At 54.5% G+C, this 21,080-nt stretch overlaps 4 protein-coding genes across 4 annotated transcripts; 1 reads left to right on the top strand and 3 right to left on the bottom strand.

Annotated features, from left to right (window-relative positions):
- Nucleotides 1-2,668: 2,668 nt before the first annotated feature.
- Nucleotides 2,669-4,225, bottom strand: COL26b_002991 (uncharacterized protein; the record flags this gene model as incomplete). Its single annotated transcript, XM_053175897.1, has 3 exons — nt 2,669-2,792; nt 2,843-3,663; nt 3,719-4,225. The coding sequence occupies 3 exons, from the start codon at nt 4,223-4,225 to the stop codon at nt 2,669-2,671; spliced, it is 1,452 nt and encodes a 483-aa protein (XP_053040064.1).
- Nucleotides 4,226-7,341: 3,116 nt separating this feature from the next.
- COL26b_002990 (uncharacterized protein) lies at nt 7,342-9,889 on the top strand (the record flags this gene model as incomplete). The annotated part of the gene is made up of 2 exons (XM_053175896.1): nt 7,342-7,764; nt 7,814-9,889. 2 exons carry the CDS (start codon nt 7,342-7,344, stop codon nt 9,887-9,889), a joined length of 2,499 nt encoding a protein of 832 aa, XP_053040063.1.
- Nucleotides 9,890-13,681: 3,792 nt separating this feature from the next.
- Nucleotides 13,682-15,184, bottom strand: COL26b_002989 (uncharacterized protein; the record flags this gene model as incomplete). The annotated part of the gene is made up of 2 exons (XM_053175895.1): nt 13,682-14,899; nt 15,041-15,184. 2 exons carry the CDS (start codon nt 15,182-15,184, stop codon nt 13,682-13,684), a joined length of 1,362 nt encoding a protein of 453 aa, XP_053040062.1.
- Nucleotides 15,185-15,893: 709 nt separating this feature from the next.
- COL26b_002988 (uncharacterized protein) lies at nt 15,894-18,006 on the bottom strand (the record flags this gene model as incomplete). The annotated part of the gene is made up of 5 exons (XM_053175894.1): nt 15,894-16,460; nt 16,517-16,930; nt 16,982-17,236; nt 17,284-17,368; nt 17,417-18,006. 5 exons carry the CDS (start codon nt 18,004-18,006, stop codon nt 15,894-15,896), a joined length of 1,911 nt encoding a protein of 636 aa, XP_053040061.1.
- Between the last annotated feature and the right edge of the window lie 3,074 nt (nt 18,007-21,080).

The following is a 21,080-nucleotide window of genomic DNA, read 5'->3' as shown; positions in this document are numbered from 1 at the left end:
ACCCTCACTTTCATGTTATTCGCATGTGAATGCTTGAGAAAAACTACACCTGTGAAGATAGTGCTGGGCTGACCTGTAGCAACGGTTGTATTTCACCATCGAGTCGTCATGAATCCGGAAAGGGTTCCCTGAGGCTCAGCCTGAAGGCTTGAAGAAAAAATATGATCTGGGCTCTCTGGAGAAATTAAAAGACCCTTGACCTGTTGTTGTATAGTGTGCCGAAAAAGCCCTGTTCGTCCAACCCGCGTTCGCCTCTGTTTATCTGTATCACAGCACTACTGCTAGTTTCTCTTGCTCGAGGTTAAATATAATTTTAGTATGCTGTGATGGCTGAAAACAACAAAGCAATGGATGTCATTTCCGTCTGTCTTCTATTGGATCATCCCTTGCAATGCGGGATGCAAACATCACAAGTGAGGCTACAACTCACTCAAGGCAATACTACCTAAGCTCAAGCTGAAATTATCACCAGTATCTGTCGCCTTGGATGGAGTATTGTCCTTCGAAAGAGTTAGGATACTTAGAACGGAGCTATTATCATCGGCTGCCACATTCCAGCTCATTCATTTGTCAACATATGAGCACGTTCTAGCGGGGAGGTCCTGGAGGACAACGGATATCCTACTTATGATCAATTTGAAGAACCACTCTACCATAATTTGTGTTGTATCATTCATATAACCAGATAGTCGCAGCGTAAACTGCTTTTCCTCAAAGCAGACCTTTGAGGAGATGAGCATCCCCAAGTCACTACGCAACAGGATATCTGACGGCGAAGAACTACCTTCTCACAAACCAATGTCTGCCTTTGTATTTTTTTGACAATTTGGCCGGGTTGGTGAGCTTGAAAGTGTAATGGAAGTGAAAGCTATTCAGAAGTTGGGCCGATGCTAGGTTCTGTTGAATAGACATATACCTGTGGTTGCTTCTTCGTCACTATCCGCCCGTGTCTTCAGACGTTTCGTGTTTATTTCAATCACGTTTGTGATCAGAACTGTCTAATCACAGCGCCTTGCTCGGTATGGATTCATTTGACGTAAATCACTACCAGAAGTGTCAGCCACAAGAGTCGAGCGAATCAAGCCTGGGATTACATTACGGAGAAAGCCCAGTCTATAGCCACTTTGCAATCTATGTCCGTTTTATAGAAAGTCGTAGTAGCAGAGTAGGTACCGCTCTGGCCCACAGACAACTGGGCAGGATGTCTAGAGACTTCAGCGCACTGTCATTCTGTTTGAACACATCTATGAATTCTCGTGGTTTGTGATCCAATACTTGAGGGCGGCAATGATGGTGGTGGGAGGATTATACCAGAAATCTTGAAATGGCCCCATTTAGCACCTGATTTAGTTCATTGCTGCTGTCGGCACATGGAGTTCTGCAGGTCAATGTTGTCCGCCAGTCTCCCTCTTCTTCTGATTACTATACTTGAGAATACGCCTGAAAGGTGGTGTTGATCTTTCACTGTCACTTTGCGGTAGATGTATCTCCAAACAGGTGAGCTCCTGACGGGCAACAATGCTTCCAACGGCCTGGAGGAGAAGAAAGAGCACGACGATTTTGACCAGGATAATCTAAGACAAAGACAATAAACCTAAGCTATTTCGTATATTAGATCAATCATAATTGGACGCTAGCGGATTCACGCAAATAGGTCTTCACTGATCGTTGCCATGCGTAGAGGAGCCCCAGCAAAAATGATATAAACATCTTTCGCCTGTCGTAGAAGCTGGGAATCCTACAGAAATATCACCAGATAGATAATCACGACGTGTTTGATGACAACAGACTGAAAATGATGTTCTTGACCATCGTCTTCTATACGTAGAAGCATAAGCTGATGATCCCCTTACCCAAGATGGCACTTTCTCTGGTGGTCCTGATGTATTCTCTCGTTGTGATAACGGACACCGAATATAGTAGATGACCAACGAAAGATGATGGCTATCGTAAGATGAACTCGGGAAGCGGGAGCAGTAGTCGTGACCTTGGGAATAATACAGGTAGATGGAATCCTGAAGTAAGGAAACACAGAAAGAAGGAACAAAGAAAAAGGCTGAAAGCCCAGCTCTACCTTCGAAGACCGAGCCTACCATGCTCATAAGTCTGCACTTTTGACCGTCACTTTCAGTAGACGCTAGGCAACGGCTGCCAACGGCCAGCCTACTTGAGCCACCATACTAGCCCTGCATGCGGATCAGTTTGTAGGTGTTGCTGGCTGTATCATCAAGGTAGGTAGGAAGGCGTAACCTATCCGGCAGCGCAGCCGAGATTTTCATTTTTGGATGAGCCCGGAAAACAGCAAACCTCCAACGATGTTCATGGCGACGGCCTCATGTTTGTGTCAAGTTGAGGAGGGCTTCACGCCACCCCGTCAGACGACCAGACATCCTTCGTCGGCATAAAATCATATTAATTAAGTTCAACATATATACATCAGGGGGCGCAACGTGCTTCCTTTGTCATCCCCCCTTCATCGTGCTTCTCGTGTTCCTGGACCCGTGGCTGCATCGTATCATTAAGCCTCGTCTCGGTACCCCCATCCGTATTTTTGAGTTTCCATCATCAAGTCGTAAAGGTCTTTGGTATAGTACAATGGGTGTTGCGACATTCATCACAAAAGGACTCGTCTTTTCGTGTTCCGAACCCCTGGGTCGTAGTTGATCTGTCACTGGGCGTGGGTGACAATGGCGGCGTATGTGTCGTGTGGTATTCTCTCAATGATCCAGAGCGTGCGTTCAATAATCTTATCCGCCTGGAGCGAAGGGAACGAGCGCAAGAGCTTGTTAGGGCTGGACTTTCGTTAGTGATCTGATACTCCAACTTGTGCAAAGCAGCTTACCTCGGCGAGCTCATCAGCTGGTCCCGCATGCCCATGAGCTGGGCCACGATGCAGAGAATGTTCAGGTGAGGCCCGTAGGCGAAGAGAAAGTCCCACAGGCGCAAGACCTCGGGTAGCGGAGGTGTGCAGGCGCACAATGTCAGGACGGAAGGGAATGCGTAGATCTCAGCTGTCAAGCCCTTGGAGTGAAGGTATCCGCTCAGCTTGGAGTCGACAGTCGCCAAGACCTTGTCCACCAGAGCCAACCCCTTGTGGACGCCATCCATTGCGCCTCGAATGTATCCGGGGCACTCCCGTGTGAGCAGGGTGTAGAACGCAGTGAACGCCTCGGCCTCACTGCGCGCAGCATATAGGAAGGGAGCTGCCAACACATTCATTCCCTGTACATACGTCCCCGGCTCGGCAGCGTGGCAAGACTCGGAGCCCTCCGTTGTTAAGGTCAAAGCTCGCGCGCGATTGCGGGCAGAAGGTGAGGCGGGGTTCGTGGAGTGCGCGGTGGCTGTCGAGTTCGAGCTGTCGTGGGATATGGAGCTTCGTCCGGTGCTGGGTCGGCTGAGCGAGCGGTCGCGGTCGCGATCGCGACTTCGCTGCTGCTCGCGAGCGTCGTGCAGGCGCCAGGCGACGGCATTGAGGAGGCGGATGAGACTTGCCTCGCTGACGCGTCGGCGGAACAACGGGTCGGTGGTGAGGGTGCGGAAAGTATCGTTGCGGATCTTGGAGTACGCCGGGGACGCGCCGCGGTGGATGAGAGCAAGATAGTCGTCGGTGGGGAGGACAGGAGTGTCAAGAAGGATGATCCAGACGTAGATACGCAGCGTAGACTGTTCAATGGCGCATTAGGTTAAGAGGCACGTGAGGTAGGGGAGAAGCACATACCATGCCGTCACTGTCGCTTTTGATACCCTCGCTCAAGACCTTGCGACGGGCCATTCCCAGCGCCTCGACGGAATCTCCTTCGATTGGGCCGTCCTTGATGAGCTGGTGCAGAGACATGTTGAGGTACCGCGGGTTGATACCCATCATGCTGCGCTTCGTGGCAGCCATGGCGTTCAGGTGGTGGTGGTTCGTCGCATCGCTGTTGGACCGTCCTCGCTGCGGTGATCTGTTCACGTTCATGGCGGAGGAGGTGCTCGCATCGCGTCGCGTGGGCGAGATGTTGCGTTGTGTCAGTCGCTGCTGCGCGATCAAGGAGGGCTGCAGGGGCGGGATCTGTTGGAGGGCGGCCTTGGAGCCAAGGTTGTGCGCCGACTGCAGTTTGCGCAAGGCGCGATGCGTCCGCGGCGAGGGGGGCGGGAGCAGCTCGGTGGTTTTCGCGTGTGACTGCACAAAGGCATGCGGCGCCGGGGGGCCGGTGAATGGATCTCTGGTCGGACTGGACGGCATGTTTGCGAATGGAAGGGGAATATGCGGAATAAGGTAAGGTTGATAACGTAGGCAGGGGTGGTTTTTGGCTACATTCACTCTAAGAATTGGGAATTACAACGAATTATACGGGAATATCCAGACAAAAAGTAGAGCCCTGGGGATAGAGAACGATAATGCCCAGCACAAAAAGGGGGCAATTGCAGTGTAGCGAGGTGAGGAACACCTCGTGGACTGCTATTTTTGGCCCAAGGGCGGGGTGAGGAGGTTGGTGATTGCAGTTTTTGGTGTTGCCGATGGAACAGGCACAGGCAGAGGAGCGCAGCGATGGTTGTGGTGTTGCTGATGTTTCCTTTCTGACTAAGGCGGCTCAGTTGCCCGGTGAGAGGAGGGGGCCGGAGAGGGGGGGTAGGGGAGTTCGCGGTCGCTGTAGCGGCCGTGTTTTTACGCGTTGCTGTCCGGGGGTTTGGGGGCCTCGAGGCTTCAGCTCCCGCCTTCTGCGGCTCCTGAGTGGCTGATGCACTCAGCTCTCGCCCAAGAAGGCAATCGGAGCAGTGAGCTTCAGGGCATCCAGCCTCCAGAGTTGAACCTAGCCTCCAGGTCGTTCAAGGCGATCGCTTCCTGACGGCGCCAAGACTTTACATAACATTTTGTTCTTTTTTCTTTTTCTTTCGGCAGTGCGTCCAGACGCCTAGTCGCCGAGTCAACAGTCCCGGACGGTGGTGCGCCGGTGGCTGGTAATGCACGGTAAAGGGGTTCGACTGACCTGGATATCCCAAGCATTTGGCCCTCGGGAATGCTTGGGAATTTAAGAGATGATGCGCCACACTGAAGCCACAGTCCAGCTGCATCGCCACATAGATCGCTTACATAATTGAGAAGGCATCCGGTCCGGTAGAACAATCTCGCGAAATCTTAGTCATCAACACGTGTCGCATGACTTTCGTCATGCGGCGTCGTGGGCGTCTTGGCATTGTGGTACATGCGGACACCCATGACGTCTGGTCATCCGCAACCACATCCGTCCGACGGAGCCCCGAGTCCAGCGTCGATTTGTCACGGATCCGAATTCCAGCCAAAGCTGACAGAGTCGTCCTTCGAGCTCCCATCCACAAACCCCATCACCTGGACCTGGGGGCCAGCCCGTCCCCTGTCTCTCCAGACTCTCATCCATCTGTCACTACGATGGCATGGCCTCCTCCAGTCGAGTCCAGCCAACGCCTGGCCTGTCTGATTCGCACGTCTAAAAGCCATTGGAACCATTGAGGCCCGTTTCTGTGCGAAGGCGTTCCGACCGTGTCGGCGTCTTTGGAGTTTAATTCCGACAAGGTCAGGGAACAGCCCGGTTGGCATCCACGGCAGGGAAAGCTTCGTACCGCACTTTGCCTCAATAGCAACAGTCCATCTCAAAAATGGGCCAACCAGGTTGAGCATCTCCGCACCCATCTGCTCCACTAGCCATCACCTCAAACAAGGGTGCTATTGCACCATCGCCGAGTTGCGGAAGCTGAACCTCATTGGTCAGATCGTCCAATCCCGCACCCAAAGCGGTAGTTCGCTGGAGACTCGACCCCTCTGTTGGAACACTTGTTGCACAACAGAATGCACATACCTCATCCGACCGTCAGCTCTGATTTTTCAACATCGCCATATTATCACCTCTGTCATCAAGGCACATTTCGCCCCGGCTCCATGACTGACGACACTCCAGGCATTGGCATTCTGCAAAATGTCCACCCGGGGATAGGGGACCCGGATTTTCCTCCATGCGAGTTGTACGTACAAATAACTCTTTCGAGTATTCTGCATCCGCACTCTTTGTGACACAACTTGGGTGCTCCCGTGGCTCGACCTTGCAGTCTCTTTGGCTGACCACGCGACGCATACCTCCGAGAGTGAGACCGCCTCGAGCGTCGCCCGTTCCCCCACGCGGGCATTCTTCCGTCTTTGGCGCCTAAAGAAAAAATCAATTGAGCGAGCATTTGCATTTGTACCGCTGCCTGTGTCATTCCAATATCAAATAACCAACAACGCGCGGGTACCTCCTCGCGTTGTGGGTATAAGATAATTGGACTCGCAGCATATCCCGTCCCCATCGGAGGCCCCGCTAAGCTTGGTCTGGCAAAGACTCGATGGCGACATCGCCCCGGTTTCGACATCGCGGGAGGAGTGCCCGTACAACCACCATAACAAAAGACTCTTCCGCTCCCTCCAACCCGTGCTTGGGACATTGTCGCCTGTTAAAGCCGCGCCATCATTCCCTGACAGTCGCATCCTGAGTGATTCGCCCACCCCACGTCAGGGTTTTCTCGTTTCTCGCCGTCGTCTTCTCCTCGGCCTCTCTGCAGCATTTCATTTCTTGGCTGCCGCCGTCATCCCGGAGCCACATCTCTTGGCCCACGAGATCCATCGTCTTGTCCAGCGGGAGGACCGTAGAGCCTCTGCTTGGCACTTGGCACTCCACTACCGAAGTCTCTGAACTCAATTAATAACCTCGAGGCCCGTCCTCAATAACCTGTTGAAGAGCTTCGAAGAGCTTTGAAGAGCTTCCGTTCCAGTTGCACAACTTTACCGCCTCGCGCGCGCGCAACACCCTCCGGTCCTTCAACATTGACACCTGATCGTCACTGTTGTCCCAAACGGACACACCTTTCTTTTCAGCTGTGTGATTGCGAGCGCACCAGTTGGCCTTATCAGACGCCGTCAGATCACTACTGTCTGCCTGAGTCGGGGGGCGTTCACGAACTCGTCATTGAGTTGGGTCTCGACCAATTAATATCCCCTTGATTCGATTGCGCAACTTTGCAAGGGCTTTGTGGGAGGTGTCAATCTCGCACCTACTACCCCAAACCGCCACCTCCGTCGAGGTTCGAGGCCTGAAAGCGTTCTAGTCACCTCTTGCGACATTCAGCTCTCATATATCGCACCCTGGTTCAAATTCCTTTCACCCACCGCTCAGTCGGTTTATTCCGGGGCAGTTTGCAAGGGCCCAATTCGTGTGTGTGGCACGGTAGCCCCAGCGAGTCCTATATATCCTTGGGGGCGTCTTCCCTTGAGAGAGAGTCAGCAAGTACCTTTGGTTACTCGCTTCCTTAGCCGCCTGTCCGACCACTTCAACCCTCGCCAATTCAACCAACATGCCGGGCGCAGGCTCAAAGATCGGCCACGGCCTGGCCAAGGTCTTGGGCATCAAGCTCGACAGGCCCGAGAACGAGGAGATGCTCCGTGGAGAGTCTGTCTTCTCCGTTCAGTCTTCAGACACCTTCGTCGAGGAGGAGCCGACAACCGCAGAATGGTTCCTCGAACTTGTGCCCACGGGCGAAGAGGTTGTTCAGTACATCCGCTCCCTCTTCCCCTTCCTCACCTGGATTGGTCACTACAACCTGCAGTGGTTCATGGGTGACTTGGTTGCCGGTGTCACTGTTGGTGCTGTCGTCGTCCCTCAGGGCATGGCGTACGCGCTGCTGGCGAAGCTCGATCCCGAATTCGGTCTCTATTCATCCTTCATGGGTGTTATTCTCTACTGGTTCTTTGCTACATCCAAGGATATTACGATTGGCGTAAGTTTGCCCCTGAAGCATAGTTTTGTGCGCTACTAACAGACCCCAGCCTGTCGCTGTCATGTCAACTGTCGTTGGCAACCTCATCACCGATGTTCAAGCCGACTTCCCCCAGTACGAAGGACATCAGATTGCATCGGCACTCGCTATCATCGCGGGCGCCATCATCCTGTTCATCGGTCTGATTCGCATGGGATGGATCGTCAACCTGATTTCCCTGACTTCGCTTTCCGCCTTCATGACGGGCTCGGCCATCAGCATCGCGGTCGGTCAGCTCACGACGTTGCTGGGTATCAAGGGTGTCAACACTCGTGATGCTACCTACATGGTCCTCATCAACACCCTGAAGAACCTTCCCAAGACCAAGATGGATGCGGCAATGGGCCTGACTGCCTTGACCTGGCTCTACCTCCTCCGATACGTCTTCACCACCGCCGCGAAGAAATACCCCCAGAGGTCGAAGCTGTTCTTCTTCCTGTCAACCTTGCGAACTGTCTTCGTCATCCTGCTCTACACCATGATCAGTTGGCTGGTCAACATGCACAGGCGCGACAACCCCATGTTCAAGATTCTTGGCGATGTTCCCCGAGGATTCCAGGACGTCGGTACCCCCAAGATCGATACCGACCTCATCAGTGCCTTCCTGCCCTTCCTTCCCGCCAGTATCATCGTTCTTGTTATCGAGCACGTCGCCATCTCCAAGTCCTTCGGCCGTGTCAACAACTACACCATCAACCCCTCCCAGGAGTTTGTCGCCATCGGTGTTACGAATGTCATCGCTCCGTTCCTCGGCGGGTACCCTTCTACCGGATCTTTCAGCCGTACCGCCATCAAGTCCAAGGCTGGTGTCAGGACCCCTTTTGCCGGTGTCATCACAGGTCTCATCGTCTTGCTTGCTATCTACGCACTGACGGCCGTCTTCTTCTACATCTCTAGCGCCTCCCTGGCCGCCGTCATTATCCACGCCGTCGGAGACTTGATTACGCCTCCCAACACTGTTTACCAGTTCTGGCGTGTCTCTCCCTTCGAGGTTCTCATCTTCTTCGTTGGTGTCTTCGTGACCGTCTTCTCTTCCATCGAGAACGGCATCTACGCTACCGTCGTCATCTCCGCCGCCCTCCTCTTCTGGCGGATCCTCCGAGGCCAGGGCCGATTCCTTGGCAAGGTCAAGATCCACTCCGTTATCGGCGACCATGTCATCGGAGAAGACCACAGGCAAGTCGTTGGCGAGTACGGCACCTTCGATGCCGGCGATAACGCGGCTCGCAATGTCTTCCTCCCGATCGACCACGGCGATGGTACTAACCCCGAGGTCGAGCTCGACCAGCCCTACCCCGGTATTTTCATCTACCGCTTCTCCGAGGGCTTCAACTACCCGAACGCCAGTCACTCCCTTGAGTACTTCACTGAGTACGTCTTCGAGCGCACTCGCCGTACCAACCTCCAGAGCTACGGTCGCCTCGGAGACCGACCCTGGAACGACCCCGGCCCGTCCCGCAAGGCTTCGAAGGCCGCCGCCCAGATCGCCGCTTCCGAGAACAAGCCCACGCTCAAGGCCGTCATCCTCGACTTCAGCTGTGTTAACAACGTCGATCTCACCTCAATCCAGCAGCTCATCGACGTCCGCAACCAGCTTGACCGCTATGCGGCGCCCGATAAGGTCAACTGGCATATCGCCTGCATCAACAACCGCTGGACCAAGCGCGCCCTCGTCGCCGCAGGCTTCGGATTCCCCGCCGACCGCGGCGACGGCCTGCAGCACCGCTGGAAGTCCATTTTCAGCGTTGCCGAGATTGGTGGAGCCGAGTCGGCTGCGGCGGTCGCGGAGAAGGAGGCCAATGAGAAGGAAATCTCGTCCCACGCTAGGAACTCCCGTCACGCGGACGAGGAGTCTGGTAAGAGCGGGGCGTACGACGCGATCGACCCCGTGTCATCTACGGGCTTGCATCACGAGCGCGGCACAAGGGGCCTGGCCACCAAGAGAAGAGGTGTCGTGGTTCACGGTTTGAACAGGCCGTTCTTCCACGTCGACCTGACGAGTGCCCTGCAGAGTGCCATCGCCAACAGCGAGGGACACGGGGAGGTCGAGCCGGGCCCGAAGAGCCCGGACACTTCTAGCGAGTAAAAAGGGATGGTTTTTTCTGGAATACTGGATTAGCGATTGATACCCATGTTGGGAAACATTTGTTAGATTGGTGTGGATGAATCATGAAAAAGAGGTGGTGCTTAGGTTTATGAAGAGGCACACACTCAGACGTTGTTCTTGTCATTTACGCTTTGTTTGTTTGTATATAGAGCTTTGTGCTCGAGATATTCAGCATAATATTAAATGGTCTTGCTGAATCGTTTGGCGAATTGCTTGTGTAACTATGTCTCCGGCTGGCGATACGGCAATGCGGCCTCGGTCGTTACTTGAGGGGTTCTCTTAGACTCAAATACGACCGTCCAAAAGGATCTCTCAATGGACGGTCCTAACCACATTTTTCACGGCGGACCGACAGTGACTATGTAATGAGTCTTCTATTGAGGCGCTGTGAATAGGACAGCCAATCGTGGGGCGTGTTGAACATTTTGGTTTTGATAACATTGATCAGTGATCTCTGGAGATCCGTTGGTTGCGCGGTGGCTTGGATGGATCCCTTCGAAGGAGATGGGCCAACCGTTCCGCTTCTTTCCGTTTTCCCAGGCGCCGGAGTATTCAGGCGTGGATTCAAGAGTCTTGCGTCTTGTTCTCTTCGGTCGCTGCTCGGCAGTGGCGTTTCAGTGACGGTGGTAGGCGCAAGATGGAGCAGACGTTCCCCGGCCATTCTCTGCATCCTGAACCATGAGGGATTTAGAGAACCTCGTATTTTCTTCTGAAGGGCCATGTTGTTCTGCCCCATAAGATATTTATCTTGCAATAACTGCTTAAGTAGTATATTTCACAAAATCACAACTCTTCTTCTTCAGGAACCAAGCCAACCGATGTGTCGGTCTCGCTTTCTTTTTGGGTCGAGGCGAACTTCGACCCTGTTGCCCGTACAGAATCGGACGACTGTCCTGTAAGCTCGCATGCTGCGTCAAGAAATACAGCGTGCGTCCTCAATTTTCATCATTGCTGTCTGCCGATTATTGCGGTGCTTGTGACCATTGGCAATGAGGTTCAGATATTGCGGGTGTGAGTGGTCAGTGGCGATGAGCACAGCAAGTAGCCGGGATAGTGAGGATGAACACGACCAGGCTTTGGCAGTGGCAAAATGGACGCATAAGTTCAAATCTGTCTTGGAAAGTGCTTGTGAAATCATCACGTGGCCCCGGATAACCCTGTCGACGAATAGATATAGCTGGTATGTTTTTCGAGAGCTTTCTGATTTCTAAGAGCATTGCGATTTCCGAGGGTGCCGGAATTTCGTGGAGAACATTGAAACCGTAGGAGGCGAGGAAGCAGCTGAGTCGGGGCATGCGTCAACTAGGCTTAATATGAACCAAGCCCTTGGACGAGGTGCTTGGCGTCTCTGCGGACGTCAATGACTCAGGCTCGTTCAACTCCTGCGATTCGGAGTGAACTGTAGATGACCTTTCGGGTTGCAGGCGATTTCAGTTTGACTTGGGCGAGTTGGTGGTGTCGATTTCCTGAAGTTTCTTCTTACTACGACTGAGAAGGCCGCAGACCTTGACTTCGCCATCCTAATTGCCTGCAACAGCACTGAGGCCTTGAGAATGGACATCAGAATGCGGGGTTAGGTAGACTCCAGGAGAGTTGTAAACCCAAGGTGCTCTTCTCCCCGGGCATGTCGTCTGATTTTGGAACGACGATTTGTTGACAATCTGGATAAGGTTTGTGTCATGTAAAATGATTGAGCGGTTCATGTACGCAACTGCTACTAAACGCTACATAGATCGATTAGATTTACTGCTTTTAAGGTGTGATTTGATTGATTGTATGAGTCAGTTTTGCTATTCTGCGACTGTAAGAGTACTTGACAATCTGATACCGTTCAATCTAAAAGAAAGTTAAGATAGAAACCAAGACTCGTTCCAATATATTCCACATCTCAAGTCACCTGCCGATGCAAGGATCCAATTGGGGTACTTAAAGATATCAGTATAGCCGCTTAATATTCATATCCAAGGCTGTGTTACTGTTTCCCACCATTCGACGATCATTGCGTTAGTCTCAGAAGCAATCGACTGTCCCGATCACATCAAATTTACACCTCAGCTATGCGCTTCTCACTCCTTGCCATCGCAGCCGCGGTCTGTGTCTCTTCAACTGCGGCAGAAGTATATCTACAAATTGGACAGGCTTGCGCCTCAATCGGAGATCCTTCTGTTCGTACCATAGCCCCTGGCTGTCTACATGATGTAGTTTTACTGACCATGCTGCTCTTCCAGTGGGAGTCTAACTGCAATGCTGCCGACTCAGACAGGTGCGCAAGCTTATGCGAAGGCAGAGTGAGTATTCCACCACTTGTCGTTGAATCAAGGCCTGAAGTTCCTTTGCTTATAAAATATTGCAGTGCCAAAGTGGTGACAACGGACGATGGATGGCTACTCCGAAGGGCGACTGCGATTGTTACTGCAACTAGCGAGTGCACGCATGGCAGAAGATACCCGTTGAGCCACGGCTCATTGCTCCTGTTGTAGACTTAGTATGTGTCAAAGCCTCGAAAAAATAGTCCAACTTGTTACATCAAGCTACCCACGGCGTGTGCTATTCAACACAGTAACAAGAGTCGCCGGCGTGGTGCATCCAATTCCAGCCTTAGCTTCTTTGAGCTACAATATCCCCTCACCCCAGGGCCGACCCAAAAAGGCCGAGGCCATATACGAACAGGCTAGAAGGCAATAACTGCGTGCAAGCTGCAATTTGGTTATATTTTGAGACACTCAAAGAGGTCGTAGAGGTTCGCTAAGCCAGCTGTCTCAAGATTCTCCTGAATCGATCCCTCTGACTAGACGCTGAGAATCGTAATACTATCCTATAAGCTCAGATTCTATGACAGATGAAGACAGAGCAGAGGGTGAACTTCATTGTAGACAATACGTGTGCAACTATCACATAGCCCAGGATGATCCTGTCGACGAAGCCTCCATGAGCCTCTTCGCTTTCAATGTCTTCCACATACGACCATACCCACTGGAAAACTCGGGATCCCGTTCGCTCTCCCATAGACAAGCCAGTGAGGGACAGAGTAGTAGTCGGGTCGGTGACGACCGGCGAATGCCTGTTGTTGTATGTTTTTGCCTTTTTTTTGTGACCCTTAGCGGTGGATGTGGAGGCCATCACGATACGTGTGGTTGGCGACGACTTTTCCTTCACTTTTAAAAGCCTCGTGAACGTGCCTTAATCAAGTATAAGCTTAAACTGCATAGAGTACCATTCAATACACAGAGAGTACTGGCTACTGGGGACAAACGAAGTGCAATTAGACATCGCCCCAGAAGAGTGCGCAAGACCTGGTGTGCCAACTACAGAGTTGCGAGTGTATCAGAAGGCTAGGCTCAGTGAGAAAACTCTGGCATACTTTGTTGAAAGTTTTTTCATCGATGTAAGCTGAACATGACCCTGTTTGGGGAAACTAAAATAGGTCATGAAGGTTCTCCAAGCCCGCTGCCTCGAGATTCTCCTGGATCGAACCCTCCAACTGAACCCCAAACGGCCCTGTTTCAAGCGGACAGTATATATCTTTTCCACAAATCGTGTCTTGGAAGTAAGATTTGACAACCCCGTAAGCACACAAATTGTTCGTTGCCGTGCCGGTGTGCTGTGTCCACGTTAGCCTAGGCGGATAATCAACGACAGAATACTAGATTAGACTTACACCCGTGCCCTCAATCGTCAGTCTCCTCGCGTTTTTGAAGCTCGGGGCGTTGGAAATAGCACTGTAAATGGAGTAAGCAAGACAGATAACCAGCACTCGAGGGACCAGCAGACTTACTTCTCAATCGGCGTCGTCGGATCAAATGTGTTGCTCACAAACAACACCCTCCCCTTCGTCTCACCTCCATACGGGCCCGTAAACACATCATCGCTCTTGATCTTCCAACCCGTACAGCCCAGCGTGAACCTGATCCACGTCTCCCCGATAACGCTCTGCCCCTCGAGCTGGTCAATCAGCCCCCGTATCTCCTCCAACCCCTTGCCGTACTGCTTGTTCTCCTGGTCAGAGCAGATCACGCCGAGCCCCTGCTCCGGGCTCGTCGCAGCATACGACGCGACCCCGGGATCCCCAATCAGCCCGTTGACCTGCTCCGTCCACTGTCCCAAGACACCGCCCTCCAACGCCTGCTCCAGCCCTACAAGCGCCTCCGCCACGGGCCCGAACATCTCCAGCGGCTGCACCGCCATCGCCAACATCCCGACCTTGAACGTCAACAGCGCCGCCGCGATCTCGCTGCTATTCCCCCAACCCTCCGCCGTCGCCCTCCCCGCGTCCAGCCTCTCAAACGACGCCTTCCACCGCTCAAAGATGTCCATCGCCGTCGTCCCCGTGTAATACGCACACGCCTCCGGCCCCGCGGCGTGACAATACACAAAGAACGCGCCAACAACACCATCGAGGTGATTCACACTCCGCCACGTCCCATTCGCCTGGAACGCCGCCGGGTCCACCACCCCGTCCAGCGCGACATGCCCCACGCGGTCCGGGAACATGCTCGCGAACGTCTGCCCGAGAAACGTGCCGTAGCTGATGCCGTAGTAGTTCAGCAGGCTAGCATTAGTCGCCGCGCGCGCCCCGTCAGGCGTCCGCGCGAAGGCGTCCACGATGCTGAGCATGTCCCGCGCCGTGACGGCCGTCGTCATATGCCTCCCCGCCCCCGTCGACCCGCCGGCCTGCTCCGCGCACTGCTCCCCGAGCGCCCTGCCGAAGTCGATGAAGGACTGGAAGTACGCGTCCTGCAGCCTCGGCGCCTCCCTGGACTGCTGTGTTTGAGCGAGGATCCCCGCGGAGCAGTTCGGCCGCGGCTCGCTCAGCCCGATGCCGCGGGGGTCGAAGCCGACGATGTCGTAGTTGGTCCCGATGGCCTGGGCGATCAGGGCGCCGTTCTGGCTGATGAGCTCGATGCCTGAGCCGCCGGGGCCGCCTGGGTTGGTGAGGATCATGCCGCGGTAGGGCCCGTCTGGGGAGGAGGGCGCCGCGGTAGGGCCCGTCTGGGGAGGAGGGCGCCGCGGGGAGCTTGATGAGCGGGACGGTGGCGCGGGCGAGTCCCGGGTTGAGGTAGTTCAAGGGTACCTGGTGAGAAGAGAGGTTAGTAAGTGAGGATGTGAGGGGGTGGGTTTTGGGTTGCGGACATCGAGTTTGGCGCAGAGGTAGTCGCCTTCGCATTGGCACCAGACGAGGTCCTGTGAGGGCGTGATTGAGTCGAAGGTGCAATTCTGCGCTCTCGTCACGGTGCCGAGTGACGCGAGCACCGCGCTGAGGGCCCCGGATCTCATGATTCAAACGATTGTGGTATTCTTGTTGAAACGAATGTGAGTAGTAGGGTCTGCTGTTGGCCGAGATCTACCCATCAACGTGAGAGATCACCCCTCGTCTTATAGATCATCTTCAAGACAATTTCGTCGTGCAGCCTCAGATAATCTCACCCTCAGCTCAGAGCCCGTCGCCCCACAATGACATCCCTTGCATGTCAACGTCAGTGACTTCAAATTTCCAGTCACACTCCTGAGTCCATCTCCGTTCTAGCATTCTCGCAGGATCGTGAACCCGGAAGAAACAGAAGGGAAAGCCCTCAAAACACGCGAAAACAAGCCAGCTGTTGATACAGAACATCGTAAAGGTGTCTCAAAAGGAGGCTGTGAAGCAGGAAACACGCTAAAACCTGTGCATAGCCTCAGTGGTGGTAGCATCCCCGGAATGCATTTCGCGGGGTCCCGGCCAATCCAGGCACCAGTCTCGTATTCTCAAAGCGTCAGTATCTCGATAATTTCCCCCGCGAGGGGTTTTGCATGAAATTAGACAGCTAAAGAAGGTGAAATCGTGGGCGTTGCACAGCCCATCTACGCCAAGAAAATCTAAAGACCTTGATTACGCCCGAGGAACCCAAACACGACACAGGCCGTCCGTCGAGCAGACGGGGAAACGAATGAAATATGTACACAAACAAAACCACGCAAACACACTAATCGTCACACTTTCCTTTGCTTACATGGGTCGGCCATCGTACACAACGCCGTAAGGCACAGTCTCAATGTCCCCGTGACAAGCCCGCTCGTAGTCCGCAAGCTTGGGCATCTCCTCCTGCACCTCCAAGAACGTGTCCAGATCGCACCAGCCGTCCTTCCGCTCCACGTCGCACTCGGGGAAACTCCATCCCAGCGGGAGCGTCCTCTGGTTGAGCACGAAGTGGATGTACTTCGTCTCGCCGCCGGACTCCTCGTACCCGGAACGGTCGGCCTTGAACGGCTTCGGCGTCTTGATAATCTCGATGTCGAGGCGCGCGCCAAAAGGCGTGATGTGCGAGACGGTGAAGTTGTGCTTGCCGGGGTACTCCGTGGGCTGGAGCAGCTGGGCAAACTGCTTGAAGCCGAACGCGGTCAGGATGGAGGCGATGTTTGTGTCGTGGGAGAAGTCGAAGTAGAGGCTCTGGTTCAGGGGGAAGGTCTCCGTGTTGTTGTCGAGCGTGACGTTGATCTGAGAGCCCGAGTAGCCTAGGGTGTGGTTCTGGAGGCGGGCAATGACCTCTTGTTGCCAGCCGATACCGACAGCGCGCTGCGTTTTGTCAATACATACATCCCTAAGGGCAACCATGCGTGACAGTGACTTACTCCTGTGGGGTTCTGGAAGGCATTGTTGCCAGCAAAAGCGAGATCGACAGAGTACGAAAAGCCAACCCATTCCTCATACGTAAAGAGGTCGCAGAAGCGGCTGAACCCGTAGGCGACCGTCTCATAGGGGCACATGGTCTGCGCGGCGTAGGTGTCCTCAATCGTCCAGTCGAAGCCATCAACCATGTCCTTGAGACGGGCCGTGGCGTTGGCGAGGTAGTTCGAGACCCAAATCTTGGCCGCCTCGTCGCCGCCGTTCTGCTTGCGGGCGTTGGGGCAGTTGAGGTAGCCGGCGAGGGAATTGTTGGCCCTGTCCTGCTCAATGATGACTTCGATGGTGGCGTTCCTGGTCCACTCGAGACCGAAGAAGCCCGCGAGCCAGTACTCGGCGGACTTGAGCATCCTGTCTTGCGTCTACAAGTGCGTTAGTCATATAGAATGGTCGCAAACAGATGCTGAGCATACCGTCGTCCGCACAATGATCTTGCTGTTGGGGTTGTACAGCGAAGAGTACATGTACGAGTGCAGGATGCCAGAGTCAAACAACTCCTGACGACCCTTGGGGACAAGAATCTCATGGCCCAGCTGATACCTCCAGTTGTTCAGGAAGCTCAGCGCGCCCATCGCCTTGAGCGTGTCACTGGCCTTGGCAACCTTTTGTCCAAAGTCGAAGACGTTGGAGCCCATTGTGGGATATCTGGACCCATGGCGAGAGAGCATCTGGTACATGTCAGTCAAGCCCTCGACTCACACTGGGGGCTACATACCTGGACCTGGACAATGTCCGCACCCTCAGGCAATGCATACTCCTCCACACCGAAACCAGGACTCGGTTGATACGGCGTGAGATATCTGCCGCGGTCAGCACTCATTTCCACCTTCCCAGGCGGCAAGACTCACCCCATCATGTTGAAGATGCTCTCATTCCCTCCCTTCATTCCCTCAATCGGCACATCCGTCTGCAGAGGCGCGTTGGGGACAAAGCTGCCCGTGGGAAGAACCCTCGTCTGCGCCATAAAGGCGGCCGCTCCCGTCGCCGTCGGCCCGGCCCACAGCTCCGGGCTCGTCCTGAAATACTGCGGCACATCGGGGTCTTGCCGACACGGACAATCATCGCCCCCAAAGTTCTTGGCCATCCCATCCGGCCCGTGCCTCATACCGTCCACGCCCAGCCCGAACCCCAGCACCGCGAACGCAATCAGAAAACCGAGAATGGTAACGAGGATGGCTAGGCCAATGGCGACCGTTGCACGGCGGTAGCTCCGCTCACTCGGCGAGACGTTGTGGTCATCGTCATCGTCGAGGCTGATGGGGAACGTGGCGTCGGCCGGCGTACCCGGCGGCAGCGCAGGCAGCGGCTTCTCGCTGGGCAGGCGCTTCTCCCTCCGCCCCGAGGACCCGGAGCGGCTTCGGCGGGGCAGTTGCTGTCCTCCGTACGGGGACTCCTCCTCGCCGGGAACCCGGAGGTAGCCGGCCTGACGGGGTGCCATTGTCACACGTCACGCGGCAGTCTCAAAGTCAAAAGCCAAGACGGATCAACGGCTTGCAACGACAAAAACGAACGAGATCCTCCCCTTTTCGCTGCAACTTGACGTCGTCAAGTCAAACGGATAAACCTGATGCAGCAAGCACCACCGCGAGATGCGCGCGCGCACTCTGCACGCTACGTCGGACGGCGCGCCTATCGGACGTACTGCGTCGATGACTCGGGATGGCGGGCTGCTCCACCACCAACGCACACAAAGAAAGCAACGATACGCTGGGCCTGCTTCAGCCAGCCAGACGAGCCCGATGACAGCGGCAGAAGGAGAAAAGGTGTGACCTTGAAATACGTGACGTGGGAGGGGCGTGTGGCAGGTGCAATACCGAGGTGCAGGTTGGCGGTCAGACGGGGTACGTTTCACATCCGAGTGTACCGCGGCGGTCCCATGAATATCCTTCAGAGGTAGCTAGGTGGATGGATTGGATTGCTGGACTGATGATGCAGGCGCAACCCACGGCAGATAGCGAGGTCGCGTTCGGGATGCCCGTCGATGCAGAAAAGGGGGCGAGAGATTCTTCGAGCTGTCGGACTAAGGCACGTTGCCCCCAGCTATCGGGATGGGTGTTCCGTCACACCCAATTGGCCACCTTGACGGGTAAGTCGGGTAAAGGGGGCCCAAGACCCCGGACGAAAGCAGAATGAACAGGCGGAAAGAGACGCGCTGAGGTGAAGAGAAGGGGGGCCAGGAAAAACGAAGCAAACAGAGCAAGGACAATCTCTCGGATGCTTGCGAATGATACGCGCCGCGGGAGCAGCCCTGGGATGTGCTGGATGGCGGATGGACGGCGGTGGTGCGTGTGATGGGATTCGCGATAGAGGCGTCGTCGCGTCGTTTGGAGGGATTCCAAGTTCAGGGAGGCTCTGGTCTGGCTTTAGGGGGGCGGCACCTAGGTGTCGTTGAATGCGGCAATCTCATTCGACGCACGGCCTGGACCATCTGGCCTGTCTTGGCTTTCCAACGGGAAGATGGATCCGGTCCTGAGGAAACGGACCATTGGCCAATTGGATCGCCGACAGCTGCCCCCGGGTCGTCCACGCACTGGCCACCGTCGTTGAGCTACGTTCCCGTCACAGTATCCAAACCTTACGTCTCGCGAACCGTCTGCAGATTCACGTGACTGCATCTTTGGGGGGAAGGCAAAGGCAAACCTCAAAAAAGACAGATACAGGCATAACCCTCGACTACTAGCTCCAGCCGACGTCCGCTGTCATCCAGCCAAACCACACTTGCATCACGCCCTTTTCTTTTTCCCCCAGACGCATCCTCATCCTCGACGCCGCCCAACCACGTTTCAACGGCGACATTGCTGGCTCGTCCCAGCTGCTGTTCCGTAATCAAGCCACCAGTCACCACCAGAGCTCAGCTGTCCGTCAGCTCTGATTCCAGCCCCTCCCCCTCTCTCGCGAGACGGCACCGGATGGCAAGCGAGCAGAGAGAAAAACCCCACCGTCGTTGAGACTGTCATCTATCACACAACACACACACACACACACACACACACACACACACACACCCCTGCTCCAACACACATTGACACAAGCGCACGATACCACGCAAATACGCAAAACTGACATCGTGCCCACCCCGAACTAACACTTCAATAATCCAAAGTGACCGCGCATGGTCCCATTTCAGGTTCTTGGCCGCATGCCGTGGACGCTTTTTGATTAGTTACCCGTTCTCAAGAGTACCCCTCCTCCCTGCCTCATCTTTTCTGCTAGCGACCCATCATCCTTTCTTTTTCCTTTTCCTTCTCATCCTTTACAAAAAGACGCGGCTTGGCGCACAGGCAGGTCGAATAAGCAAAGATAAGGCAGAATACAAGCAAAAAAGCAGAACCAAATAAAACCTCTTAGCGCCCTTTGCGAATGATGCACCAAAAAAGTTATCTGTCTCCCCATACTGCCCGCCGAAAACACGACCAACCCCAGGCAACTTTGAAAAGTCTCACTTACAAAGACGCCCCTCTCTCACTCCCGACCCCATTCATCTCCCTCGATCGATCGCCTGCGCTAGGAAACGATGACAACTCCCCGGTCATGTACAGTGTGTTCCTGGTAGCGAAAAAGAAATAGCAACAACTGGGAGTCAGAAAAAAATGCAAGATGGCGGAGAAGCAAAACAGCCGCCAAACGAAAAGGAAGAGGTCAAGGGCCACGCTGCAACTGAGACCGACGCAGAGAAATCCATACTACCGACGTCGGACCAGCGTCGCTTTTCGATCCCCAAGAAAACTCCACCCATGTGCATGTTCAAAAAGCAATTGCGCAACACGTTGAACCCTGACGCTCCTCTTCTTCCTCCTGCTTCTCCTCTTTGCTGCTGGCTTCGTTGTGTACGCATACGTGCAGAGGCTGCAAATCCCATCCTTGACCTGCCTGCCCACGATGGGAAGGTGTTCGTCAAGAGCAATCATCGTCATCACCAAAACCCCAGACCCTTCAACATTGAAGACAGTCGAAAAGAAAAATATCCCGGCATAGGGGTCTCGATACAGAGCCGACGCGCTTCCGAAGATAGCAGAAAGGTTCCCACACGACTCCCCTTCAATGTCCACTCCTTCCAATGCGTCCACCGTCCTTCCTCATCCCCATATCATCCCATCCCTTGTACGGAAGCGATGCGTCGTCGTTCCCAGCCGACATTCGATCCTGTCACCAGCAACCAAACCCTGGAAAGGCCCCGGGAACTTAGACCATAGCAGCCAACGATCCGGCAATCGCATGCACCCGATGTGAACATGCATCCTCTTCGGCAGCGACACCACCTGCCTGGCCGGCCGTTGTGCAGACGTCAAACCACCGCGTGTCGTCGTCCCGTCAAGCCTGCAGCCACTCGTCTACCGTCCTGTCGTCGGCAGACCTTGCAGACTCGACATCGCTTGGGGCCATGCCTCTGTGCATGCTTTTCTTTATTTTTATTTTTTTGGCCACACGTTGAAACGACTGTCGCCGCCCACTACCGGTGAGCACTGGCGAGAACTGCTGAAGCCACTCCCTGGCCCCAACGCCTGCGGCCTT

This window comes from Colletotrichum chrysophilum (assembly GCF_026319265.1).
Source record: "Colletotrichum chrysophilum strain AFK26 chromosome Unknown scaffold_16, whole genome shotgun sequence".
In the NCBI taxonomy this organism is placed as follows: domain Eukaryota; kingdom Fungi; phylum Ascomycota; class Sordariomycetes; order Glomerellales; family Glomerellaceae; genus Colletotrichum; species Colletotrichum chrysophilum.
This window is presented reverse-complemented; position numbering and strand designations above follow the sequence as displayed.